The sequence below is a fragment of the Cloeon dipterum genome, chromosome 3, assembly GCF_949628265.1.
Source record: "Cloeon dipterum chromosome 3, ieCloDipt1.1, whole genome shotgun sequence".
Lineage (NCBI taxonomy): Eukaryota > Metazoa > Arthropoda > Insecta > Ephemeroptera > Baetidae > Cloeon > Cloeon dipterum.
Window position 1 is genome coordinate 27173383 of NC_088788.1, and position 25430 is coordinate 27198812.

At 40.3% G+C, this 25430-nt stretch overlaps 5 protein-coding genes across 5 annotated transcripts in view; 3 read left to right on the forward strand and 2 right to left on the reverse strand.

Annotated features, from left to right (window-relative positions):
• Positions 1 to 1333: 1333 nt before the first annotated feature.
• Positions 1334 to 3439, forward strand: TyrRS-m (Tyrosine--tRNA ligase, mitochondrial). Its single transcript, XM_065485852.1, has 10 exons — positions 1334 to 1646; positions 1734 to 1881; positions 1947 to 2119; positions 2168 to 2384; positions 2432 to 2510; positions 2563 to 2771; positions 2827 to 2893; positions 2948 to 3136; positions 3192 to 3317; positions 3366 to 3439. The coding sequence occupies exons 1-10, from the start codon at positions 1528 to 1530 to the stop codon at positions 3419 to 3421; spliced, it is 1383 nt and encodes a 460-aa protein (XP_065341924.1). The 5' UTR covers positions 1334 to 1527; the 3' UTR covers positions 3422 to 3439.
• On the reverse strand, positions 3259 to 7149 carry LOC135940791 (coiled-coil domain-containing protein 40). Its single transcript, XM_065485846.1, has 13 exons — positions 6724 to 7149; positions 6432 to 6651; positions 6206 to 6363; positions 5903 to 6147; positions 5603 to 5846; positions 5363 to 5545; positions 5061 to 5306; positions 4833 to 5001; positions 4566 to 4774; positions 4299 to 4514; positions 4054 to 4245; positions 3834 to 4001; positions 3259 to 3764 (listed from the first exon to the last, which is right to left on the reverse strand). Exons 1-13 carry the CDS (start codon positions 7060 to 7062, stop codon positions 3468 to 3470), a joined length of 2886 nt encoding a protein of 961 aa, XP_065341918.1. The 5' UTR covers positions 7063 to 7149; the 3' UTR covers positions 3259 to 3467.
• Positions 7150 to 7605: 456 nt separating this feature from the next.
• On the forward strand, positions 7606 to 13442 carry asun (integrator complex subunit 13 asun). The gene is made up of 10 exons (XM_065486104.1): positions 7606 to 7910; positions 8065 to 8139; positions 10716 to 10999; positions 11054 to 11144; positions 11202 to 11412; positions 11540 to 11901; positions 12231 to 12395; positions 12452 to 12609; positions 12733 to 12915; positions 13155 to 13442. Exons 1-10 carry the CDS (start codon positions 7677 to 7679, stop codon positions 13408 to 13410), a joined length of 2019 nt encoding a protein of 672 aa, XP_065342176.1. The 5' UTR covers positions 7606 to 7676; the 3' UTR covers positions 13411 to 13442.
• ldbr (lariat debranching enzyme) lies at positions 8274 to 10567 on the forward strand. Its single transcript, XM_065486105.1, has 3 exons — positions 8274 to 8507; positions 8570 to 9741; positions 10234 to 10567. Exons 1-3 carry the CDS (start codon positions 8385 to 8387, stop codon positions 10454 to 10456), a joined length of 1518 nt encoding a protein of 505 aa, XP_065342177.1. The 5' UTR covers positions 8274 to 8384; the 3' UTR covers positions 10457 to 10567.
• LOC135940952 (extracellular serine/threonine protein CG31145) overlaps positions 13441 to 25430 on the reverse strand; it is a 74341-nt gene continuing 62351 nt past the window's right edge. Inside the window, exons 6-7 of the mRNA XM_065486106.1 lie at positions 22072 to 22345; positions 13441 to 15197 (exon numbers count right to left, since the gene is read on the reverse strand). Of these exons, the coding sequence (XP_065342178.1) occupies positions 14963 to 15197; positions 22072 to 22345 (509 nt within the window). The 3' untranslated portion in view covers positions 13441 to 14962. The remainder of the gene's footprint in view (positions 15198 to 22071; positions 22346 to 25430) is intronic.

The following is a 25430-nucleotide window of genomic DNA, read 5'->3' on the forward strand; positions in this document are numbered from 1 at the left end:
ATTATTCCAAGCAATCACTGTGTCATTGCGATACAGGAAATGGGTGTAAATTTATCGCTGAATATAATTTGCCCTAGTCCTGTGACTAGACAATTTAATCGCACTGCATGGTGTTTTTCAAAAGACAACTTTCCGCATGATAGGCTCTATACAGCTGTAATAAGGGTTAAAGAGGCCCATGCTAGCCTTGCTGTAATTGAAATTTACAATATTTAAAAAAAAGTCATATGTATCTAACATTTTGATCAGAGATGAATTATAAATAAATATTTGTAAAAGAGTTTCTCAGATTCTGGCGTACATTAATTGGAGTAAGAACATAAGTACAATATTATATTTTATATATATATATATATATATATATATATATATATATATATATATATACTTTCAATTTCCTGTGAGCTAAAAAATAAAATCAAAATAATAAGCTGACTGGTTGATGCGTTGATTTTTCGATTGACATTCTAGATAATTGTATAATCATTTTAAATCTCTTCGCATTTAATTAAATTAGTTCACATAGTGTTTGAAACTTAACTATATGGACAAAGAAAAACAGTTAAGAATTTTTCTTATTTTAATCATTTGATTATTCTTTTCGTTATTTTTAAACAAAGGTTGTAATAAAAATGATATAACTAAGACACGCGATTGCAACCACATTATAGCACTTTGAAATTTTTTATTTAACAGTAACCATTTCAATATTTAGCATGGCATTAATTCATTTTAAATATCTACAATCGGACTAAATAATAATATTTAATTTGACTTTTGACTGCTTCATTCAATTCAATAATATGGATAATATTATGTAATAATAATATGCATTATCAACTCATTTTAAAAATAAAATAATATATTTGATTAAGAGGGCTATTATGTATATGTACATACAGCATAGTGATTGTGATTAAAACGGTAATGAAGTTATTTAATGTATGTACATAAATCACCGGAAATTTCTTAACCCGTTGAAAATTACATGGTTTTTATTTATCAAAAGACATTACTTTCTCTCGATCGTTATTATGGTATGTTTTCGTGTTAAAAAGCAATCAGTTTAATAATAATTATTATTAATTACCACGTACCACTTTGTCCCATTTTGCTACATTATTCTAGAGTCTCGACTTCTCGAATTCTGGGCCTTTAACTCTTGGCTCACGTCTTGAGGACTTGAGGACTTTGTAGTCTTTCCAGTCTTTCCGTCTTTCCATTTCAGCTTGATCATTTGAGCACCAGAGGGTGTGTCGCTCCAATCTGCTCCAATCCCCCCCTCCCTCCTCTACGTTCTCACAATACAAAACACATGTTTTTTGTTTTCGTGTTAACGATGAAAATGCAAGTTCGGCAAGTGCACGGGTTATATTAAAGAGGACCCGTTCGCCACTTTTCTGAAATATTTCAACAAAACATAGCTGATCGTATTACGCAAACATTACAATAATTGTGATTTATCGTCGTTAGACTACGTCAGATAGATACTTTGGTTTGCTCAAGATTTTACTTCACACCGGCAAAATGAGTCCCTATCTCTGTAGGCTAAACTTTCCCCTCAGAAGATTTTTCTGCACCGAGAAAAATTTATTCGAATTGAGGAGAGGGAAGTTGTTTGAAGATACTTTTCCTCACGAATCAAGGTATCGATACATTGTTGTTCTGCATTTCATTATTCCTTAAAACCACTTCTTACATAATATGTAATGACGACTAATTTGTTATTTCAGAAATGAAGCTGCTAAATTGTTGAAATCAAAACAGCAGTGTGTTTACGCTGGTTTTGATCCCACTGCGGAAAGTTTGCACGTTGGGAATTTGTTGATTCTCATCAACCTCTTGCACTGGCAGAGAGCAGGACACAAGACAATAGCTTTGGTAAAATCTTGTCTCAAAATAAGTGCCTGATGTTGTGTAATTTACTAGTGTCTCACTGTCATCAGGTTGGAGGAGCAACAGGTTTGATTGGTGATCCCAGTGGCAGGTCTACAGAGCGACCGGAGCTCGCAAACCAAAGAGTGGAAGCAAACACAAATAGCATAAAAAAGAGCATAGAAACCATTTTCAAAAATCACCAAGATTTCATTTGGAAAAAGGGAGAATTGCCCCCAGTGCGGTAAGGATGAATGTGATGCATAAAATTTTTATTTAGCCCTTGTCACAGGGTGGTTAATAATTTAGAGTGGTACAAAAAGATGGATTTGGTGCATTTCATTTCGCACCACTGCCGCCACTTTAGACTGAGCAGAATGCTGGCGAGGCACAGTGTCCAATCGAGACTGAACAGTGAGCAGGGAATGAGCTTCACAGAGTTCACCTACCAAGTCTTTCAGGGCTATGACTGGCTCCACCTTTACAAAACCTATGGCTGTAGTTTTCAAGTATTAAATTTGGATGCTAAATTTTCTATAATAAAAATTAAATGTAGGTTGGAGGAAACGACCAGATGGGAAACATTGTCTCTGGCTATGATTTGATCAGCAAAGCAGAAAACGTGCCAGTTTATGGTAGTAAATCGTTTTGGTAGTTATTTTGCATTCTACGGTTAGTTGATTTCAGGTATGACTTTACCGCTGATCACCTCGGAGTCTGGAGACAAGTTTGGCAAATCAGCAGGAAACGCAGTTTGGCTTAATGCAGATAAAACTCCTCCATTTGAACTGTATCAATTTTTTGTACGCAACCCTGATTCAGCTGTGGAGAATCTACTCAGGCTTCTTACATTTTTGAGTGATGAGGTGATAGATGAAATCATGACAAAGCACCTCGTAAGTTTGTACTGATTTTCTTTGTAGCTAATACTTTCAACTTTCAACATCATAGCAAGAGCCACACTTAAGAGCTGCTCAGCAGATTTTGGCCAAGCAAGTCACACTTTTAGTTCACGGAGGTAAGTTTTCCAAAGTCATTTACTGCGTGACATTAACAATCACTTGTGAAACAGAGGCTGGACTGAAACTAGCTCAACTGGCAACTGAAGCCCTTTACAAAGGCGATTTAAATTCATTGGAACAATTGCCAAAAGAAGAAATAATTAGGTTGTTCCCAGGTGCCAGTATCAGTGCACTGGATTCAAGCAAATCAAGAACAATTCTGGAATTGGCGCTTGAAGCCAATGCCTACAATTATGAGAGTAATTTTCAAATATATATGGTGGCATTGCAATTTTTAAACTAAAATTATTGCAGAGGATGCAAGGACAAAAATATCTGCTGGTGGTTTCTATGTGAATATGCAAAGAATGAACAACCCAGATCAAGTGTTCCACCCTCATGAGTTTATTTTGAAAAACAAGATAACTCTTCTTCGAACAGGTAATTTTATATCAAGTATTAATATCCTAATTTGAAAATTTTTTCCAGGCAAGAAAAATTACTTCATTATTAATTGGTCATCTGGAGTGACGGATGGAAAATAAAGCAATAACGCGAGGTAATCAATGAACAAAATTTTAACTCCCATATTCATTGTACGGAAGATGCTTCGTCAGTTTCGTGCACACTCGGTGCTGCTGACAAATTTTGATATTGCACTTTGATGCTCTTGAGCATAGCCATTGTGGAATGTAGTTGGGGTCCAAATTGTGGGAAATCTGGCTGCAGAGACTCTATAACTGATATCAGATTGGAATGGGTCACCCTCTGTTTCTCTTCTTCAGTCATCAAGGAAGATTCGGTTTTGCAGAGGGTGCGGTACCTCCCTATTTTCGCATCAGTCAAACCTCGCACAATCCTTTGCCTATGGACCAGCTGTTCCAAATTCTGGGATATTATTAAAGTAAAATATTCATTATTGCATTATTAAATTTTATTTATTAAATATTTCTTCACCTCCTTCTTTGTTAAACGCATGTGGTAAAGCTGCATCTCCATGGTCTTCAGAGGCTCAGCAATTCTTTTGATCTCACCCTTTTTCTTGTCTAACTCGGATTCTAAGCCATTTATTTCCTTCTCTATCACCTTTAAAGACACCTTGTCGCCTTCATACTTGTCAAGTTTCTAAATACAGTAAATTTAGTATGCATTTTTTCAATAAATCTGGTTCTCGTACAGATTTTAGTTGATTGTTGTTATACTTGAGGGTTTCATATTTGCGCGTGGCCTTAAGCCAAGCTGTGTTGGTCACAGACTGCTTAGAGTTGCGTACTCTGTTTGAATCCACCATCAAGTCCCTTCTCAACACGCACTGGTTCAAATCCAACTTCAACTTTTCCTGCGCCCTTTTCAGTTGTCCCAATCGCACCTTTATTGTCAAGGAAATTTAATTTACAACAAATATTAGAAAATCACTGTTACCTCCATCCTATGAATTTCTGTTTTCATGGCTGAAATTTCTCCCTGGCTTCCTCTTTCGCGCTCAATAGACAGCTTTGTTTCATTGGCCAAGGACAGATTACTTTCCAATTCGACTTGGTCTGTTTGCAGCATTCTCAGACAGTCGTACAATTGCTTGCGTTCGTCACCCAAAGCGATCAATTTTCCAGACAGATCTTGCATTTTGGATTCTTCTTCCTATTTTGGACATTTGTTTATGGTTATAGTTGCTATAGTTATAGTAGTTACTTTGACTGCAGCTTCAATATTGCCAAATGACAACAAGTTGCTCTTCTGGAGGTTTTGGCACTCTGCTTTCATTTTCGCCATCTCCTTGTCAACATTTGACAATACCAGTGCTTGACACTCGCAGTTCTTGTTTGTCACACTTTTCAGTGCATTCAGTTTTTCTAACTCGCCCACTTGTTGTTTCGACTTGTACTGAAGATTATCTAAACCTTTGAATATTGTGGATGAATCAGTCTTTTGCTGAAATACTATCCAAAATGTTTTTACTTCTCTGCAGCATTTGAATCTCGGCTCGAAACTTTTCTACTTTCTCATTTTTGTCCATCAACGCAACCTCCTTTCTTAATATGATTTTTTGCATTTTTTCCGCTTCTGCTGACACTATTTTGATGTCATCCTCCAAGTCTTGAATTCGCGTCTCAATAAAATTCCGGTCCTTTCCATTTAGATGATTTTACAATCAATTTGCTTAAATTAATGTTTAAAATGGTTTACCCCGTTCTTTTCTGTGTGCTTGGCGAGTTTAACACTAATCTTGTCTAACTTTCCCTGCTTCACTAATAGTTCTGTTTGTGCTTTCCTGAGATCCTGCTCAGTTGATTTCAATTCGCTGTTGGCATGATCCACTTTTTCTGTCTGTTGCTTCAAATATTCTCTTATTTGCGCCTCTTCGTGCTTTAGTTTTTGCACTTCCAGCTCTGCTTGAGCTAACTGCATTTCCTTCTGGGCTTTCTGCTTTTCCTAATAAAGGGTTCATTAATTTAACTGGATTGTTCTCCAAAATATCAAAGCCTCACTTCTTCCTCCAAGAATATGATCAATTCGTCCACTTTGTTAATCATGAATTGTACAGACTTGTCTTGCATCGCCTGCTCGTTGAGAGCCTCAAGTATCTTCTTTTCCAAGTCCAACATGGAACCCTTCAGGTTCAAAATCTCAACTTCCAAAACTGACACCTTGCTTTCTTTTGACCTTAATGCCTGGGAAAACGCTCTTTGAATAATTGAATTACGTTTTAGTTTCATCAGTTTACTTACTCTCTTAACCTCTTTGATGTCATCTTCAGTCATGCCTACCATAGCATTACTTTTTTCTATTTGCTCCTGAAGATCTTCTATTCTCTTTTGCTCTCTACGAATCTGCATTTCTAAAATAGCCTTATCGCGCCTCACTTTCTTGTACAGTGCCAAATGCTGCTCATTTTTTTCTTTTTCCATTTCCAGACCTTTTTTGTATTCTTCGTTAGTTTTTAGAGCAATCTTCAACTCCTCATCCAGGCGACTATTTGAATAATGTTTGACTGCTCGAAAAAATTTAATAATGCACTTATTACGAACCTTTTCTTTTCGTTTAAACGTATTTGCTCCGCATCCTTGTTTTTGGCGCTGACCAAAAGTCGCTGCCACACCTGTGAAAAGCGGTGCTGGTCCTGATCAAGTTCATCCAACTCTAGCTCCGCCGTTTTGACAGCTTGCTTTAATTGTATCTCCTCTTTGTCCTTGGCTGCAATCTGATGATTCAACTTTGCCAGCACAGTTTGCAAATCTGAAACTTGGCATGTCAGCCTGTAGACAAACTCATCCTGGAAATTTAAGCAATCTAAATGCCAATACAAACTTATTTTAAACTAAATTTTTTACCTGCTTTCTTTTCTCTTCAATTAACACCTTTTTATCAACTTGAGCCTTTTCAGTTTGTCTTTGCATCATAGTAATTTTTGACTCGGTAGTCTCCTCAGCTTTTCTGGCTAAATTATCCTTCATCGTCTTCTCGCCTAAGAGAATCCACAGATTTTTCTCTGGAAAAAAAATTTATTATTTAAATTTAGCTAATAAGTAAATGATGCAAATATATATTTAAATTTACCAAATATCTGAGCTGCGTGCAACGCCTTGGTTTGGTCCCTGTGATTATCAGCAAGTTCTTTAGTGCATTTCTCCAGCTCCTCCCTGATTTCACTGTTAGCTGCTGCATTTTCAGTTTTTATGTCGAGTTGTGCGTGTTGGCGATTCACATTTTGTTGGCACACATATAGCTTCTCAGCAGCATCGTCTGATTCTCGGCGCTGAGCTTTAACTTTTGTAGACTATATTTGATAGGGGCAATTGGGAAAATTTAAAAAATGGCAGTGTAATTAAAATTGAATCTTTTAAATTACCAACTCTTTGATGTCAATAGTGAGCTGCTCTTTCTGCTTAGCAAGTAGTTTGGATATGGCGTGGTGAAAATTTTTGAGCAGAGGGTGCTCAGGAGCCAACACCAGAACGTCGTAATCATCCTGCGGATATTCTGCACCTTCATCAAAGACTTCATATCTTACGCCCTCCTCGGCAGGTGCTTGCAGGGCTTGATAATTGTATAGCTCCGAGTCGAAGGAAGGAGAACTACTTGGTTTTTCAGATAGAATGTCGCCCCCACTACCCACACTTCCTTCGCTTTGTCCTTCGGAAGAACTAGTGCACACAACTGAAGATGAAATTAAATCTTTTTCGGACATGATTGAGACGCTTTTGAATTTTCGAGTATAGACTGACAATGGTAAATTTATCAACGCAAGAAAGTGTTTCCATAGCAACAATCACGCTGGTTAAATTATTTCCTATTTTTTATATTAATTTAGAATTTACGCACTTAGTAAATTCTACAATCTAATACGAAACTGTACGAAATAAATTTCTTTCAAAGTTTTGCCCATCCTGATCAGAACTCTTGAAAAGCTGATAAAGAGGTGCAATAATTTTATTGTCACATTTTCCAATTTTACAATAATTATGTTTATCATATCTGATTTGCTCCCTTTCATATTGGGAAAAATTTAGAAATGAAAATAAATAGTAAAAGGATTATAATTCCGAAAAAACCTCGTTAATATTTTGATATATTTTTTCCCAACATGGAATTTCAAGTCGTGCCAATTGAATGTAATTTTGTGATAAATGGGCACTGTTTTCGCTATCATTGCAATGAAATTTTATATTTTTGGCGCCTGGTCAGTGCCCCCCTCTTCTGCCGTACAGCTGTCTAACATGACAGAGATTGTTTTGGTTTAGTTTAAAGGTGATGCTGTAACATCTAAACTAAAACAGCTTTTATAACCTCAGTTAGCAAACAATGACGCCCGAAAAGTCGATCATGGAAAACCACAAGACAGTTTTCGTGCTGGACCACTCTCCTTTCTTCAACTACGGTTGCAACGAGCCGCACGAATTCGAATTTTCCAAATCTCGTCCACAGCCGGGTATTATTCCGATGGCGCCAATTGACAAGTCCCTGTGGACTTCTTGCGTTGAATCTGCCCTTGAGTACTGCAGAGTTGTGTGGGACATCTACCCAAGTGGAAAATTGGTTAGTTTTTTATTTGCTAACCAGGAGTGGAATCCAGAAAATTAACCCAGTTATTGGACCATAATAATGCATGATATGTATGTACATACATACATTTGCAGGCCTTAAATTTTTCAATTAATTTTCGTGGTTTAATTTCTCTTCATTTTTTTAGATTTCATTCATAATTAGCGATTACCAGGCTCACAGGCTGAGTAGTTGGAGTGTCACACAGCAGAATTTGGCTCATGTAAGTAATTATTGAGTGTCTAATTTATAAAGAGAGTTGCCTGACCTGGGCGTATTGAGGGTGTTTGAATTTGGCGCTGCCGCGACGTCATTTGTTTTTGTTTATGTTATACAAACTACAAAGAGCAGCCGCTCAAATCTCTCGCCTCACGGTACATATCTGCACTCCGGTTCTCAATGCTGAGTGTTTACTGAACGTGTTTGCAAATTTTCCGTAAAATATTTTGATATAAATCGCGTTCCGCAATGAAAATCGCGGTAGAAGGTTGTGCCCATGGTGAGCTGGAGCGAATCTACGATACCCTGGCGCTGCTCGAGCAGAAGGAAAACGTCAAAATAGACCTGCTCCTCTGCTGTGGTGATTTTCAGGTAATATAGCAAATTGTGTCTCTTTTGCTCTTTTGCAAAGCTCATTGCGGCAATTATTCTAGGCTGTGCGCAATCAGGATGATTTGAACTGCCTGGCCGTGCCCCAAAAGTATCGTGAAATGGGCACCTTTCACAAGTACTACTCTGGCGAGAAAGAGGCGCCAATCTTGACCATATTCATCGGCGGTAACCACGAAGCCTCCAACTACCTTCAGGAGATGCCCTACGGAGGCTGGGCAGCGCCCAACATTTATTACCTAGGATACGCTGGCTGCGTCAATGTGGCTGGCATAAGGATCGCTGGCCTCTCCGGAATTTACAAGGGCAGGGACTTCATGAAGGGACACTACGAAAAACCTCCTTACAGCGAGGATACAAAACGAAGCGTTTATCACATTAGAAATCTGGATGTCTTCAGATTAAAACAGCTGCAGCAGCCCATTGACATATTTTTATCCCACGACTGGCCCCGAGGAGTTTATCACTTCGGTGACGTGGACAAACTGCTGCGGGCCAAACCATTTTTCAAAGAAGAAGTTCTCACAAACTCGCTAGGCTCGGCTCCATCTCAAGAGCTTCTCTCTGTACTGAAGCCAAAATTCTGGTTTGCGGCCCACTTGCACGTTAAATTTCCTGCTATCGTAACCCACACGGTCACAGACGAAGAGGGTGATAAACAGGTCGGCGTGACCAAATTCTTAGCTCTGGACAAGTGCCTTCCAAGGAGGCATTTCCTGCAGGTGGTCGACATCCCCCACAACAGTGAACAGCCCATCAAACTGAGCTATGACCCTGAGTGGTTGGCCATTCTCCTGCTGACCAACCATCTCCTGAGTGTAAAAGCCACAACTCAATACATGCCTGGACCAGGAGGCACTGACCGGTATATTTTTAACCCAACGGCTGAAGAGATTGACGCGGCCAAGGCACGTTTTGAGGACGACCTGCTGATTCCGCTCAATTTTGAGCAGACAGTTCCTCCGCACGATCCAACTGGCCACCCGGCAAGTCGACCCCCAAGATATTCGATAGGCCCAAATGTCAACCCGCAGACGACTACCTTTTGCGAAAGTCTTGGCATTGATGATCCCATGGTTTTGATTGGTGGAGTCCGAGGGGTTGGATCGCCTTTCATTGCCAAGCCAAGGGGAGATGACGAGGAAGAGACCGGAGAGGAAACTGACGATGGTCCCAGTTCCCTTTGGTCGATTTCCACATCGGGAACACCAAGCAGGTATAGCTAATTTAATATTTTGGGTTTTGTTCTTCCTATTTTCATATGGTACAGTTTTAAGACATTTCAGCTGCTAAAGGAATTTAGTTAAGATGTAGAAATTTGTTTTGAGTTATGAGGTCTCGTAAAAAATTAAATTTAGTCGCTTACTGTTAATTATCTTCAAATTGTTATAAATAGCTTAAAAAAGAAAAAATATATTTGGCGAAATAAAAGGGAATTAACTGATTGTGTGAATCGTTGACAATGGTCTCCTGGGTCCTGATGGGCTGAAATGGCTTCTGTACAGTTCATGAACCTTTATTCAAATTTCGAATGATAGTAGCTCATCCTACCTAATAACTACACAGAGTGGAGCCAATTTTTGTAAATATCTCAGTTACAACTTATTAATGATATATATATATTTTTGAGAAATCTTATATTATGGTGTTTTGGATTACTGCTCTTTGTGCTAATTCTTTAATCTATCGATACTAACATATTTATCAGGTCAAGTCTTGTGCTGCCAAGTCCAAAGTTGACTGAAGACGAGCAGGAGCAAGAAATGGAGAAACCTAAAGAGCCCTCCAAGGAAACCTTTGAACCACCTCGAATCACAGAGGATGAGGAAGATAGCTCCGCTCAGAACATGAATGAATCATCCATTCCAAGTGTGAAGAGATTCAAACGGAGGAACTATAATTTGTACCAGTGTGGCTCAGAGGATGATTGATGCCATGAAAGTCAAGCTACTGTTTCATTTTTTGTGATTTGTTTATAAGACACCTTTCTCAAATACATTAAAAGATACACTATGATGATAATAAAATAAAAATTGTGGCTATTCATTTGGCTTCCTTGTTATATTTATGATCTGGAAACTCAAAGGTTGGAAAAGTGTCCTGCGTCCGGGTCTGGCAGCTTGTAAAATTAATGCAGTCGCGGATGATTGGAAAAATAGGTCCTTCAATTATTGAAATTGTGCTTTTCAGCTGCATAACCAATTAGCCTTGATTGGAGCTCCTCAGCCCCCACCGACCAGGCCAGATCACACTGCCTTCCACGGGTTGAAAAGTGCTGTGGAACTTCTCGCCCAGTGCTCTGAAATGCAGCATGAAAAGCGCACCTCGCTCACTGAAAACGCCTCCAAAGTGCAGAACAGAACCAGAGTACTGTGCATGACTTCAGTCCGCGATGAGCAGCAGCTCAGGTCATACATAGAGTACTTCAACACCATGGTTATCCACCAAAACAAGATCGCCACAGGCTCTGACAAGTATAAATATGACCAGGCCGCTTTAATTGGTTAAAAAATTATTCTGTCCACTAGCTTGATTCCCATTCATCACTGTCATCTAGTGCTGATCAACGTTTGTCCCAATGGCCAATACTGCGAGATCCGAGATCATCCACAAAAAGATGTAACCTAAATTTGAAGTTCATTAGATATTTATTTGGATTTTTGTAATCATTTTCAGATAAATCCTGGCCTCACAGTTGAAACTATCTCAGTTCAGGCTGGTTCGCTTTTGTCCAATAGGCTCTCTAACTTGGTGTTAGCCCACTACAATTTAGCATCAACCACAGTAACTGGCATTCCAATGAAGGAAGAGCAGAATGCAGGCTCTTCTGCAAATTATGACGTTGAAATTTTCCACCCAGCGTCCTCTCATCAAGCTATTATTGCTGGTATATCTTTGAATTATGATTATTTCATTACTTTAAATCTCAATTTACTATTTTTATTGATTTGTTGCTGGTTTACTCGCCTTGTGTGATTTCAATGGAAGACTATAAAGATTGTTGTGTCATTCAGGAACCTATGATACTTCCATGATCCGCACAATCAAGGAAGGCGCCGATTACGAGACTGTGACCCTAAAATGGTGCACGCCAAGGGCTGCAGTTGAGCTGCAGCACTGCACCATGATGCAGAGGATCACGCCAGTTGACATCAACAGCCGGCCTTCCTTGTGTCTCACAAACTTCCTCCTCAGCGGCAGGTCGGTCATGCTGGAAATGCCGAGGAGGTCTGGTGGGAAGGTGATGTCTCACTTGCTGGCAACGCATGGCGGGGAGATTTTCATTCACACATTGTCCACAACAAGGAGTGTCCTTGAAGATCCTCCATCCATCAGCGAGGGAACTGGTGGTCGGGTCACGGACTACAGGATCACAGTAATTAAAATAAAATCATTACAGTCTCTTTATAAGAAATCTTTTGAAAACTGCACTTTTTTGCGATAGAAACCCTTTTCCTCCACAATTTCATGGAGGAACGAGTTCTCTGTAGCATGTTAAAATTTGGAAACTTGATAGTTGGAAAAGTGCGAGTTTAAAATTTTAGAATTTTTCGCTCTAATTAACAAGGAAATGCGATGTCTAGTTTTCATTTCAACAATGGAACATACCTCTAGTAGCTTCTTTGGTAGAATTATTTTTTGTATCTGAATCTATGAGTGTAATGTTTTCTTTCATGGCCGTGAAAAAAGTCTTGATCATTGCAGGAATTCGGGTTGGTGATGAAGGCAAACAAACTAATGCCTCTGAAACGGCCAAATAGCGATTCCATTGAAGAATCACCCATGTACCAAATGAAGAAACGGTTGGATAGATTCACAAAGTACTGGCCCATGACTATTTCAAAAACTGTAATCTTCAATATGAGAAAGGTATATATTTCAGTTGGGTCTTTTTCTCGCATTTTGCTCAGTTTCCTCGCGTGTAGAACTTGGACCCATTATTAACATACATTGCTGAAGAAGAGATGACTGAGGAGCAATTGATGCAGTGTCAGCACGTGATTTACAGTCTTGTCGGCTTGGAATCAAAGCACGAGCCGCTCAGTGTAGCTCCAATGGGACAGAAAGGGAAGGGACCGAAAAGGTAGGGAATTTAAAACGCTTCTTTCAGTTTTTTAGTGTTTATACCATTCTCTGCACTTTTGTTCTTTAGTAGTAGAACAATTTAAGTAAGCTATGTATGCTATGAATCTTACTTAATTTCCAGGGATGAGCTCTACAGCACAGTGTGGAATGAGCTGGAAAATTTTATTAAGTTAAACTGCCACTCGGAGAACCACAGGAAGGTGCTGAACTGCTTACTTGAATGCAGAAATAAGCCTGACTTTTCAAAGGCCAAAAATCGAGAGGACAAGGTGGAGCTGGACCAGGCGCTCAGAGAACTGGAACAGTTAGTATCTGCTAATAAAAAACTACAAATTGAAAACTTACTAAATTAGGATGTTGCTTCAAAATGTAGGTAAAATCTAAATTATGATAAAATGACATTATATTGAGTCATGATCAGAAACTCACGTAAAAGAGATAAAAAAAATATTTTGCCTTTCCCACAATTAAAATATTTGTTTGCAATGTTGTTTCAATATACATAGTATAAGCTACTTATCTAATAAAATGTAAAAATCTTAGATTTGGAGGGTCAGACGAAGGATACCAGCGTGCTAGTGTTATCCGAGCAACAACAGATTCTCCGATGTCGCCACCTCTTCACTCTCAACACGCTCTTGGACCATTCACCTCTCTCCTGGACATCTGGGTGACTAAAGTCAATGAAGAGCGAAGGAGAAAGAAACCAGACTTTTATGGTCGAACCATCACTCCAGATGGCACGATTGCTCGCCTGTATCAAAACATGAAGCAAGATGGTGAAGAGGTTGAGAAGTAATGTATATTTTGATATTAAAAGCAGTTGTGGTACTCAATTTATTTCATTTATTCAACATCAATATACAACTTTCCACTTACAGAGCTAAACTTATTTACTTAGGATGTGTTTCACAGGCATGCTTTTCTCTTTGTTAGTGCATTTTTTTCACGGAGTTCGCAACCAATTTTTTATGTTTGGTTTAGCAGCAGTGCATTACAATTGTCATCTGTTTCACTGAGATCTCAGCAAAAAATTAGAGACGCCTTAGAATCTAGTGTGCACTTACAAACAAATCCCCAGGTGTTAATTAAAAGGCGAAAATTACTAATGAGATTTATCAAAATTAGCAACTTTCGCATGGTTACTCTACTCTAAAAGAAAAAGAAATGAAGCTGAATGGCAGATTGGAGGGTTTAGGAACATTATCAAGCCATAAAATGAAGTAAAAACATAAAAGTTTGGAAGAAGTTTTTCAGGAGGTCCTTGGCTGTTTAAACAATTGTTTTGCCTTTAATGAACCTGCACCTTGTCAAAAAAAATGCGAAAAAATGAAACAAACAAATAGGAATCAGCATCATCGTGATGGTTCTTGGTAACTAGAGATACATAATCCACTCTTGAATATCCCGGCCTTTGAAACATTAAACTCCGCACATTGAAAACAAATTCGTTGTCTTCTCATAAATCCTTTACCTCGCAATGAGTGGGATACGCAACGATGGAGGCGATGCAACAAAATTGGGTTCAGGATGACGTTTCATTAACATTTTTGATTCAGACTAGACAGATGTCTTGAGCACAATTAATTAATTCAGAAAGTGTGTGCAGGTTTTCGGGGATTGAACGAAACAATTTCCACAATGCCTGCTTTTAGTTGATTCCAATTACTTTCTTTCTTTTTCATCGTTTGCTCTCTTTGAATGATTCACTAGATTCATGTTGAATAAAAATGGCTCCTACTCAATGTTTCTTATTTAAACATCACAGCCGCAAGTCAAAAACATTTTCAACTGAACACGTCTTGCTATAGAATATTAAAATAAATTGTCTCATATATTATCATACTCCTGCCAAAAATAACTGTCGAATCGGTTTTTGTTGTTCTCAAGCAACATCACTTTTATCGTAATGTACAAAGACAATCATCTCTTGTGTCCGCTCACAGGGCGAGCTCAAACGAAATTTGATTAACTTGATATGGACGAGTGTGGTTTGATATGTTGGTCAGTTCTTACACGCGCACACCGAGTATAAATATACGCATTTGAGTGCACTCGAGCTCTCGAGCTGGTGCAATCTGACTCTTGTCTCTGCTGCGTGAACAGTGCGAAATATCGACCAGTTTCTAACAATTTACTACTGTGCGTATTTTATTACAAAACCCTCCTCTCGACAGAAACTTCAGATTCACAAATATCAGCTATCGATTTTGCGGCTTGAGGAACGACACTTCTCTCTTGGCTGCTCATTTAGATGCAGCATTTTTATGGAAGTTTCTGTTAAGAGTGCAACTTCGAGTAATTAGGCCAAAATGTTGGTCTTTCGCCACGCGCAGTCACGCTTCTCTCATTCACACTTCATTGCTGCCTTTCTTCTCGTCCGGGCTGGCATTGTAGTTGAAGTCGCTGATGATCACTGTGTCGGGCGAGCCGCTCCTCGAGACGCAGTCGCGCACGGTCATCAGGACGATCTGCACGCGGCGGTCCAGGGCTGCCAGGTGGGGCTCCCACAGGATCGGGCTCAGCGGATCGCGATTCATCGACTCTCGCATCGCCTCGCTCAACTTCTTCGGTCCATTATGAAATCTAGAAAATGAGATTCATTTTGTTTTATTTGTTTTAAGTCTGAGTTGTCTGACAATAGGTTATTTATTAAATATTGGGACGCAAAAATCATTTTAAAACTATTGAACCACCGAGTTCCCCCGAGTTCATGGTTCATGGATTATTTCATTTCCCTGAATATGTAAATGAACCATTACTTTATTTTGATTCTATAATCACTTTCATTCTAAATTTCCATAGCCTAAATAGTAGCTCTTTCCTTCACCATTTTTTAGGTTGAAGAATAATGAATGTGAAACGGAGCGAGTCTCATTTTCTCTCATCCCGCCCGTACTGTGCGGTATAAATGAGGGACAATCCAGCTCAAGCCATAGCTTTTTCTTATTGTCACATGGTGTACACTTCTGCCAGACATCAATTATGCAGCCCTTGACATCTCAACTTTGATCTCTTTGCTCGGTGGAGAATAAAGCCAACACGATTATCGTGAAAGGGTCCATTATGCTACGATCAGTGCAAAATCCAAGCAGAGAGCAGAGCTGGCGTAGATTAACCAAATGAGCTGCGTGCAAATTTAATGCTGGCTCGTCCGACCATCCGTCCGCCTTAAGCATCGTCTCTTCAGAAGGTAGCTTTTCGCTCGGATTAAAACTGCAAAAGCATCAAGTAAGTCCCTTTGGCGAGGACTGGAAACCCATTTTGAATGGATTTTGGAGGAGATTAATTATAAAATCTACAATTTTCATTTTTTCATTCGGATATTAAATTTGTACGTATTTTATTTCAAATAATAATAAAAACAAAAACAGCTGATTTATACACAAAATTTTGATGAACACAAACAACATAAATCCATTAGATTTCCAACAGTGAAATTCCATTTTCAATGAATGGAATGGTTGGAGTTGGTGAACTTCCCTCGTTATCCATTGCATAATTCACGAGAGCAAGGCAGAGCGGGGGCTCTTTATTCATACATCAGATGAAAACTGACTGCGAGAATCTATTATGTGTGTCAACTAGCTCGCTCGCTCGTTCTCTCGCTGGCTTTTTGCGGTTTTACACGGCCCGTCGGGCCGAGAGCGCCTTATTTGATTTGCCTGCCGGCTGCGCTGGCCTCTGCTCTTCTCTCGCTTCCTTCGCGTCCACTGAATAATTAAGACGGCCGCCGGCTCAGCCAATTGACTCATTGGTTCGGTCGCCCGGCCTGCTCGGCTTTATTTCCCTCAAAAGAAAACTCGGCAGCTGCTTTACGGCCGCTCAAAGCAATTTGAGCCCGCCGCCGCTGATAAATATTGCAAGGAAGCGCCTTTCGGCAGCCAGATTTACTTTGACCGCGGCCCGAGCAGCACCGCCGGCCTGCCGGTTGCATAACTCGCCGGCCTGCAGGCGCTCCGCCAGGAATTGCCTCGGCAGGAGCTCACACACACACACACTGTGCAGACGGAGCCCCAATGAATAAAAAACGAGAGGTGCGCGATTGATAGGTTGATGGAGTGGATTTTGCTCTGTGCTGTGACTTGTCCTTTACTCGCAGCCGGTAGAAGGGGTTGCGGATAGGAGGCCGCCTTTTGTGTTCTTTAAGCTACTTGATGTCTCACCAGCGTTGAGATTGGGATTTAGCAGATTTTGTCTTTACCAAATTTACTATAAATATATTTAATAGTATTTTCCTATTTTCCTGAGTTTATACTGTAGTTGAGAATATAATATTTTACATGATATTCTAGTTGTTTAATACCAAACTTGAGGAAAAAGCTACTGTAAGAACAAAATGATTTCCGAGACAAGAATGAAGTGAAAAGCAAAGGAGCTTTCCTTCGATTGGGTTTTCTCAACAATAATTTTCTGATTACACAAGAGCTTTTTGTTTTCTGAAAATTGCGATTAGCAGATGAGTCAGCACCAGCCAATAATTCGTCTGAATCTGCCGTCTTAATGGGCTTCTCATAAAAACATTAAAAACTCAGGGAAATGTATTATTTTTTTCTTAGTATGATAATTTTTCTTAAATTAACGAAAAAATCGCATTTAACATTAAATTATGGCGTAAATTTCTAAGTATGTGTTTCAACTTTGATCATACAATATTATTATAATCTTTGTAATGCCTTCATTCTTTGGCGCAGGTGAAAATATTTCACGAGGAAGACTGTGAATCCATCTGTTTGCATTCCTCAAATTCGCAGACGTGCAAACAAAGGTGTATATTATCCGCTGACTGCGCTGATCAAACATCACAGTGCCGAAAAAGTGCGCGGGAGCGAAACCGTCCGCCGGAGAGCAAACGAGCAAGCTCATTTGCAACACCGACAAAGAGGACTCGAAAAAGTGTTGACGCGAGGGCTTGCTGCCGCGGCTCGTTTCCCTGAACGCGGAGAGAGCACGGCCGCTCTAATTGTGCTCCATCCCACGAGCGTTTCTTATTCATCCTCTCCTCATTGTGTGCACTTGCACTGTTCCAACAGTGCGTTCTCTCTATCATAAAACACGGCTAATTTGGCGTATGTTTGCCGAAAGCGCGAGCAGACAATCACTGCGTTTAATAATTAATTAGCGAGCGCACGTAGAGCAGAGCCGAGCAGCACCTGGCAGAAACCTCCGCCGCCGCCGCTCTGCTGCTGCTGCTGCTTCTGACGCCACCTGATAGACGCGCCTTTTATTTTGCTTGACAGCCCTTTGATGATCCAATTAGGCCGGCCGCGCGCGCGGGCGAAGAGCTGCTCTGGTCGCTTGACTCTCGCCGCCGGAATCTCCAACTCGCCCACCCTGTCAGCACCACCTGTGGCGCACAACGCCGAACGCCGCCGCCGCACCCGCGCTGATTATGTATTTAACCAGTAATTAAGTGGCTTTATTTTTGTGCTTGATTTCCGCTAGAATCGCGTGGGGGGAATGATTTCCCTGCCAGCCGTGGATGCCTGATCTGACATGTTTTGCAGGCTGAAATCAATTATCTCCAGATCCAACGCTTTCAGCCCTCGTGACGGGGGTTGGTGATCGCTCAGACCTCTTGTCATGTTCTCGAAAATCTCAGTTAAAGCGACTGTCCAGACGCGAGATATATTATTAAAATTCTTGGATTTGAGAAAGAACTGCGTGTGTCTGAGCTTATTATTTCCTTAAGTGTCTAAGAATTAATTTTCTTAAAAAAAACTGAATGTAACCCCCCAGATTAACCAAAACATTATTTCATGCCATTTATTTTGTTAAATGAACTATTTACCTGTGGTTTATTAAATTTCCGTTCCCTATAAGGATGAGTTTCCCCAAAAACATTGATGGTAAAAAACTAATTTCTAGTTCTTAATCAATTTGAATGCAATGCTCCTCATTAAATCAGGAAAACAACTGGTTGACATAAATTACGACCAGGTCAGGGAAATCGATTGCGCTTGATATTCTTAACAAATAAAAAATTACTAAATAAAATTCATTGATTGATTGACTGATAGGACTCGTAGCGAATTAAACAAGTATGAATTTTATTTGATCAAATAATAAATCAAATCAAATAAAATCCTATCAATCAATGTAACAATGGTCAAGCAATACAAAAAAACAATCATATCAATTAAAGGTTATATCTTGTCACACTGAGCCACTTGAGTATTTGCCTGTGAGAATTAAAAAAATTAAAATGAAACTGGACCGTCATGCATCTTCACATCAACAACGGGTCTCCCTTAAAATCCCAAAATCTAATTATAATATTATTTATCAAAATCTACATTCCAAAGTAAATTAGCTGGAATTAAATTTTGACGAATACATTTTGCAACAGTTTTTGCAACAATTTTTTTTTAGTTTTGTCTCGTTGGCTGCAAGAAGTTTAAATTAGAAGAACTGTAAAAGTTAATTAGTATAAATAAAAAAGTCAAAGAGGGCAAGGACGGCTATGATGATTATGATTCCTTTAGTTGAATCAACTGTTTGCAGGCTTTGAGCTTCTTTCACTCTCTCATCCCATTCCCCCGCGTCTGGAGCGAGCAAACAATTTAGCATGCGAGGAGAACGAGCAGCAAACAAACAAAAGCGCGTCTATCTAATTGCCACTTTAACGGAGCCGACGATGATATTCGCTTAATTGAAACAACTTCTCTCGGCTGGTAATTGCGCACCCATGTAGAGTCGGCATTCAAACTCACTCATCTGCGAGTTGGCTAAAAGTTAGTGTCCGCGACGATGCTTTTTTAAGTCTTCGGCGTCGAGTGGCCCGCTCGCCCACCAGGCCACTTTTTGTGTATGCGTACGCGCGGATCATAATTAGCCGAACGAAATAATTAAGAGAGCGAGAGGCAAGTGAGCATAAAGAGGTTGTATTTCCAACGGGCTAATTAGACGTGGCATGCGGGAGGCGAACGCACAGAAAACAGCCAACACACGCCCGGAGAGGAAGGCAGGTGTAAACAAAGTGTAATTATATATAGCTGCGCTTTGATCATTTTTAAATTACACGCCTCACGCTGTCGTCGGCGCAGTCCTTTGTCGTCGTGCCGGGCGCAATCAAAATATTGGATTTCCCGCGCCTCTGCAATTAATGGATCGCGTTCTACCGCCCTGTGTCGCGTCAAACGAGCAAAAAAGCAACTCGCGAAGCGTGGCTCAAGTTGACTATGCAAAGTCGCAAAATCGGTCCCATCCTTTTGATGTTGGATTTGGAGCATATTTTTCAGACTTCAGTGAGAAAGTTTTGAGACGAAAGACAGACTCGTGGCGCTTTTTATATATTTACAAGCGGCAAGACGAATTATGTGCCATTCTCTCTGCAGCCAGCGGACAATAAAAGCAGAAGCAAAGCCAGCGAATGGAAAATAAAAGCGGTGGCGTAAAGGACTCTAATGGCTCGGCTTTGATTACACTAAACTGGGATTGGAGGCGGACTATACCTTACATGTGAGACAAACACAGCAAGGGGCACATCCGCGACGCTTTGACGACCTTTGCAATAGTAAAAAGCGGCCCCGGCCCTCCTGCTCGCATGTGCCGCATTTCAGCAATAATAGCGGCGGTGGCGGTGGCGGCCTGGGCAATAATTCACCGACGTGCAGCAGTCGCTTTGCACTGCCTGAACAACGAGTTTAAGAACCACCGCCGAGAACGAATTGGCAGGTACGGACTGAACGAGCCAAGTTTAAAACAAAACTTGACTGCTGATTCTTATTATGCTCTTTTATATTCACCTGCTTAAAAAGCAATTATACTGTGAAGACGATAAAATCTTTGTTCCCATTGCATAAGGCCAAAATTAACCTTGGCAGAATTGTTAAATTTCGATAAAAATTGTAGCAAAGTTTGCATGCTTTACAAGTGACGATAGGTTTTTCTTAATTTCTTAACAAGGGGTTTGTTACTATTTGGTGCGAAGTTCTCGTTGATAGGGATTTAAAGCTGAATTTAACAAATGTTCAAGAGTGGTACGTGGCTATAATTTTCCAGAATAATTGCACTGAATTTATTTAAGTTTTTGTAAAATCCACCAACTACTGTATAATACTATTGAATTTCAGATTTGCCTGTTGTCATTTAATGAAGAGTCAATTTTTTAATTAGAAAATTGCAACTATGCTATTGTTTGACTTGGAATTTCCACTGCTACAGTTCCAAATTGAAAATTAAAAATCAAGCAATGATGAAAATGTCTCCCTCCACCCCCGGAGTTAGTCAAAAAGAGCTTTTCTGTCAGCAGCAGTCCATTCCGTACCTGGTGGGCAAATTTTAGTGGCGTTTGTGTGCGCCACCTGACGAGTCCCCCGTGGGGTGCAGTGGCAGATATCAAGAATTGAAATTGTTGCAGCTTCCGCGAGGAAATTAAATCCGGGCAAACTCAGCGTGTTCATACACACACACAGGCACAGTCGAGTGAGTTTTAATTTTTGCCCAATTCCCAGAACGCACATGCAGCTGGCTGCTTTGAAGGCGGGTGTGCGCCGATATATAATAAAACGGGCGCAGATGGTGCGGGTTCGAGGTTCGAGCACACACTCCCAAGCGCGGAATTAAATTTAAACCAAAATTAGAGAAGGAGCGCTGGATGGAAAAGTGAAATTCAATATCGTACTTGCTTCGCGTTCCGATGAAATCAATCAAAGTGGAATTAATTGTCGGTTTCAAAGGGAACTCGCAATTTATCTTGCAAAAAATAATTTGAAATATTATACCCGTGTCGTGGATGTCGAGCTTTCGCACCAAAGGGAATAAAATAGAGTTACAACCGGCCAAACTGCGGCAGCGTAATTGAGCACTGCTGCTGCTCTTTCGATATACACGAATTCCTTGTCGTGCGTGGAAAAGTACAGCGGGGCTGTAAACACTCGTGATCGTTTTCTTCCAGGGAGAACTGAAATAATTTGCATGTTACGGTGGCGGCACTACACCAGCCATATATTTGCCGCGACTTCTCTTTGGTGTTTTATGATCCAACGCCAGCAGCCAAATGCAATGCTACATATCATACCGCACACAACTACCTATTGATCGGCAAAAGTTCCCCACTCACAGCAGGTGGCATGTTAACAATTATATTTTTATCGCTCGCGGCCCCTCAAACAACTTTGGAAGGCAGTCGTAAATCCAAAAACTTTCCAGATCGATGTTTAGCAATAAGCCCAAACATAATAATTTAGCTCAAATTTCTAAACACAAGAACCATGTTTTCGCCACGATTATATTGTCGGTAAAACAATACTCAGAAAATGTAAAATGCTCGTGTCTCTGCCACAATTTTACAGTTTTTCATTAATTTGGTTTTCTTATCACTCCCAAAATCAGAGTGTGATTATGAACTGTAACCTGACGTTGATGACTTTTACATGTCATAAAAATATCTGTTAATGTTCAGCCATTGGTAATTTAAAGTAATTTTTAAGAAGATATAACGTAATAATAAGCATACCTGAGAAGATTAGCAACGGTGTCTCTCCTGATTGTGCAGCACTGGTAAATCGGCGCGAGGCAGGAGGTCTCGTCGTGGTAGGGTTTGCCGAATCCACGGCCGTGGTCCAAGTGCAGCGGGAAGGTGGCGTTGCCGAACGGCCTGAAGGTCTCGTAGTGGTGCCGGTCCATGTTGCCGGTGAGGAAGTCGAACACAGCCATGTCGGCGAGGTCGAGCATTCGTCGACCCGCGTCGTATGGGGGGATGTCACGCACCAACGAGCAGTACTCGTCGTCTGAAACAAAATCCTAATCGTTATATTTTGACCTTTATTAATGTCTGAGAGAAATGGCCCTGTTAATAACCTGTTAGATTAGGACTTTTAATAATTTTGGACTTTGTAATATTGTTCTCTCTCCACTCTAAATGTTTGGACACTAAATATGTATTTTTGTGACAGGTTTAGATTTAATTTTATTAATTGAGCCAGTTATACTACTGAAAGACAAAGAGTTGTTCAATTTTCAGCAGTTATATTTAATTTAAATAATAAGACACTCGAGATTAGTGTTTGCGAATAATGAAAAGCAAACGAGAATGAAGTCTAGCTGGTTTTCGATTTCATTTATTGTGTTTGCTTGAATAGCTTCAAAATCCCTTTTCTCCAAAGTCAAGCAAGCAATTTTGTGCAAAATTTATTATTTAAAAACACAATACATGTAATTGGAAATATGCATAGCTGTGATAACTAATCTAGAGATCAAATAAAATAAATAATTTGTATTTGAAAAATTAATATTGCCTTGATATTGGATTTGACTGTAATTTAATGGAGTTAAAATTAATTGCCGCTCAAGTTTCAATCAAATTATTGCTCTTGAAATTGACTAGAGCTAGATAGTTGTAATTAGTATGGTTGGGAATTGCTAGATGGTCCAAATGTGTTACAGCGAAAGTTTTTCACAGAGCGCCAGAGAGCAAACTTCCGCGACACGAAGCAGATTCTCAAGCGAGACGACGCTTTTTGCTGCAACGCACATTCTTGTAGCCAAGAGAGGAAAGTGAAAAACTGCGAGGAAGCAGCAGGCCTCCCCTTAGCGCCAGTGGCACACACGCAGAAAAAATAATCCTCACAAGCACGCCGCAGCGCTGAGGTTTCCTTTTATGGCCTTCCTTAATTTTTATCTCGGCTCAGTCGTTCAAGCGTGTGTGTGGCCATAGGGCGATAAATTACTAATCCGCACGTTTGATTCGCGCCACCGTCTTTCGCTCCGTTATCGCGACCGGACGCGTGAAATACTACAAAGGCGCTTGAGGGCGGTGAAAAATTGGGTTTTGGGCACTCTTGGCTCCTTCTGTTCTTTTCTAATCGGAGGATCGAGAAGACGAGCTTTGCGACTCAGTTTTTATACCACGTAATTTCATTGAATTAATAGTTGGAACATGCGTAATATATCAAAAGCTGTCAAGAGGATAAAGGTTGTTACGAAACAGGAAACATCTGAGGAAAAATTGAAAATAAGAAACTGTGGCAACCTTCTTCTTCTTCTTGAAACGTGTTTTTAATGCAATCTATAGACTATCTTCAATTTACCTCTGTTTTTGTTTAATTATATTAATCAAGGTTTTTATTGTACTCTGCAAATCAGCTATCAAATCATTGTTCAACCAAAGCACCATTTTATTCAAATCTGCCAGTTTGGCGGGGATTTATAAGTCAGTGAAATATTAATTTGGTGAGTATTTTCTAAGTTGGGGCATGTGTGAGGTCTTCAGACGTGTGTTCCCGAATCAGTGTCGCGATAAATCTAATTTACGCTCAAATTTTAAAAAATTTAGCGAAGTTGTTCAGAATAAGGTTTAATTTTCAGAATTTCCATTTTATGAGCCTCTGAAAGACTCCTTTCTGGCCCAGGTAACGGCCCTTTTTGGCTTCACAACCTCCTTCCCCTATCACGATGGCTCATTCCTACCCTGAAAATCCGCTTCTTCATTTATGGATTGAACTGGATCTCAAGGAAAAGTTGGTTCAGAAAAATCTTTAAATAAAAAATACCGAAATTGTTGTTTCACAGCCCTTGTGGTCAGTGGCGTGGGTTTTCTGCGTCAGCACCACTTTCCCGTGAAAACACGGTGCTTGTTGAGCCTGGCGCTCCCTCAACCCAAACCAGTTTCATTTGTCAGGCGGGATTAAAATTCTGGGCACCGCCAGATAAGGAGGTAGGGAAGAAAACTTTCTTCGCCCAACTATCTCGCGCATGGCAACTTTATATTTCTGCTTCTCTCGCCGGCTCTCCTACATATCGTTAGATACGGAGCAGACCCTCTCAGCTCGCTCTTTACCGCTGGACGGCTCTCTTAAGTCCATTTACATTCATTGTGTGCCGGCCGCAGATAAAATTTATTTATTGCCGCCAACGCGTTTCTTTTCCGCGCGCGCGCGCCAGACGCAGACAATTCTGCGAAATTTATTTCCGACGAAACCACCCGCCGCACTTTTTGAGTGCTCTCGGCGTGCCGACAAAAAATGGGCCCGCAAAGAAACACTCTTCCAGCCGCTTTAAACGAGACAAGTCAATTTCCAAGAATCACTTGCAGCTGAGTAACCAGCATATTTGCTCAGGTCCGAGAGGGTGAAAGCTGCTTTGCACCGGCAAAGAGTGATAACGGAGCTAAGCCGAAAAGTGCGAACACATCATTAGTCGACATTAGTCGCTAAGCGGGCGATTTCATTAGCTGCAGAGCCACAGAGATTAAGACGGCGACGAGATACGCTCTTGCATAATATGTTTGCACACCAACGCCGCCGCGCTGTATGTGTGTGTATGCTTGAATGTTTGTGTGATAATGAGGGTGGCTGGTGGTAGCAGGGTATGCCTTATGTGCGGTTGGCGCCGCGGCGGAACACACAACGCTCGTCTTTCATTTGTTATTATTACCAGTGGCGGCCCATTATCTTTCTACAGCTCGTCGGCAACCTCGCCGTGTGTTTATTCTCAATTAGATGAGCTCGGCGCGCAATTAGGTGACATTAATTATGGAGACGAGTCGGTGCTCAACAGACAACGAACCGTCTCTAGCACGATTCTACGATATGACTGCTCGTAGTGCGCTTTGTATAAAATTGGGGCTTTACAATTCTTCTAGATCAAACATCTTACTGTCGTTAGAACACATTAAAATTAATTGTATATGATGAACTTTTAATCATTACAATTAGAGAAAATACACGTTTTCCTTATTTGCTCACTCTTTGTTTTTGCTAAATCAGCATGTTTCTCAAACTGGAAACTAAATTCACGGCACTTGAAAGAGCAGCAAATAGCAGCTCTTAGTAATTTTGGAACTTCCTTCAAGATTTTCATTAAAATATTTTGCAG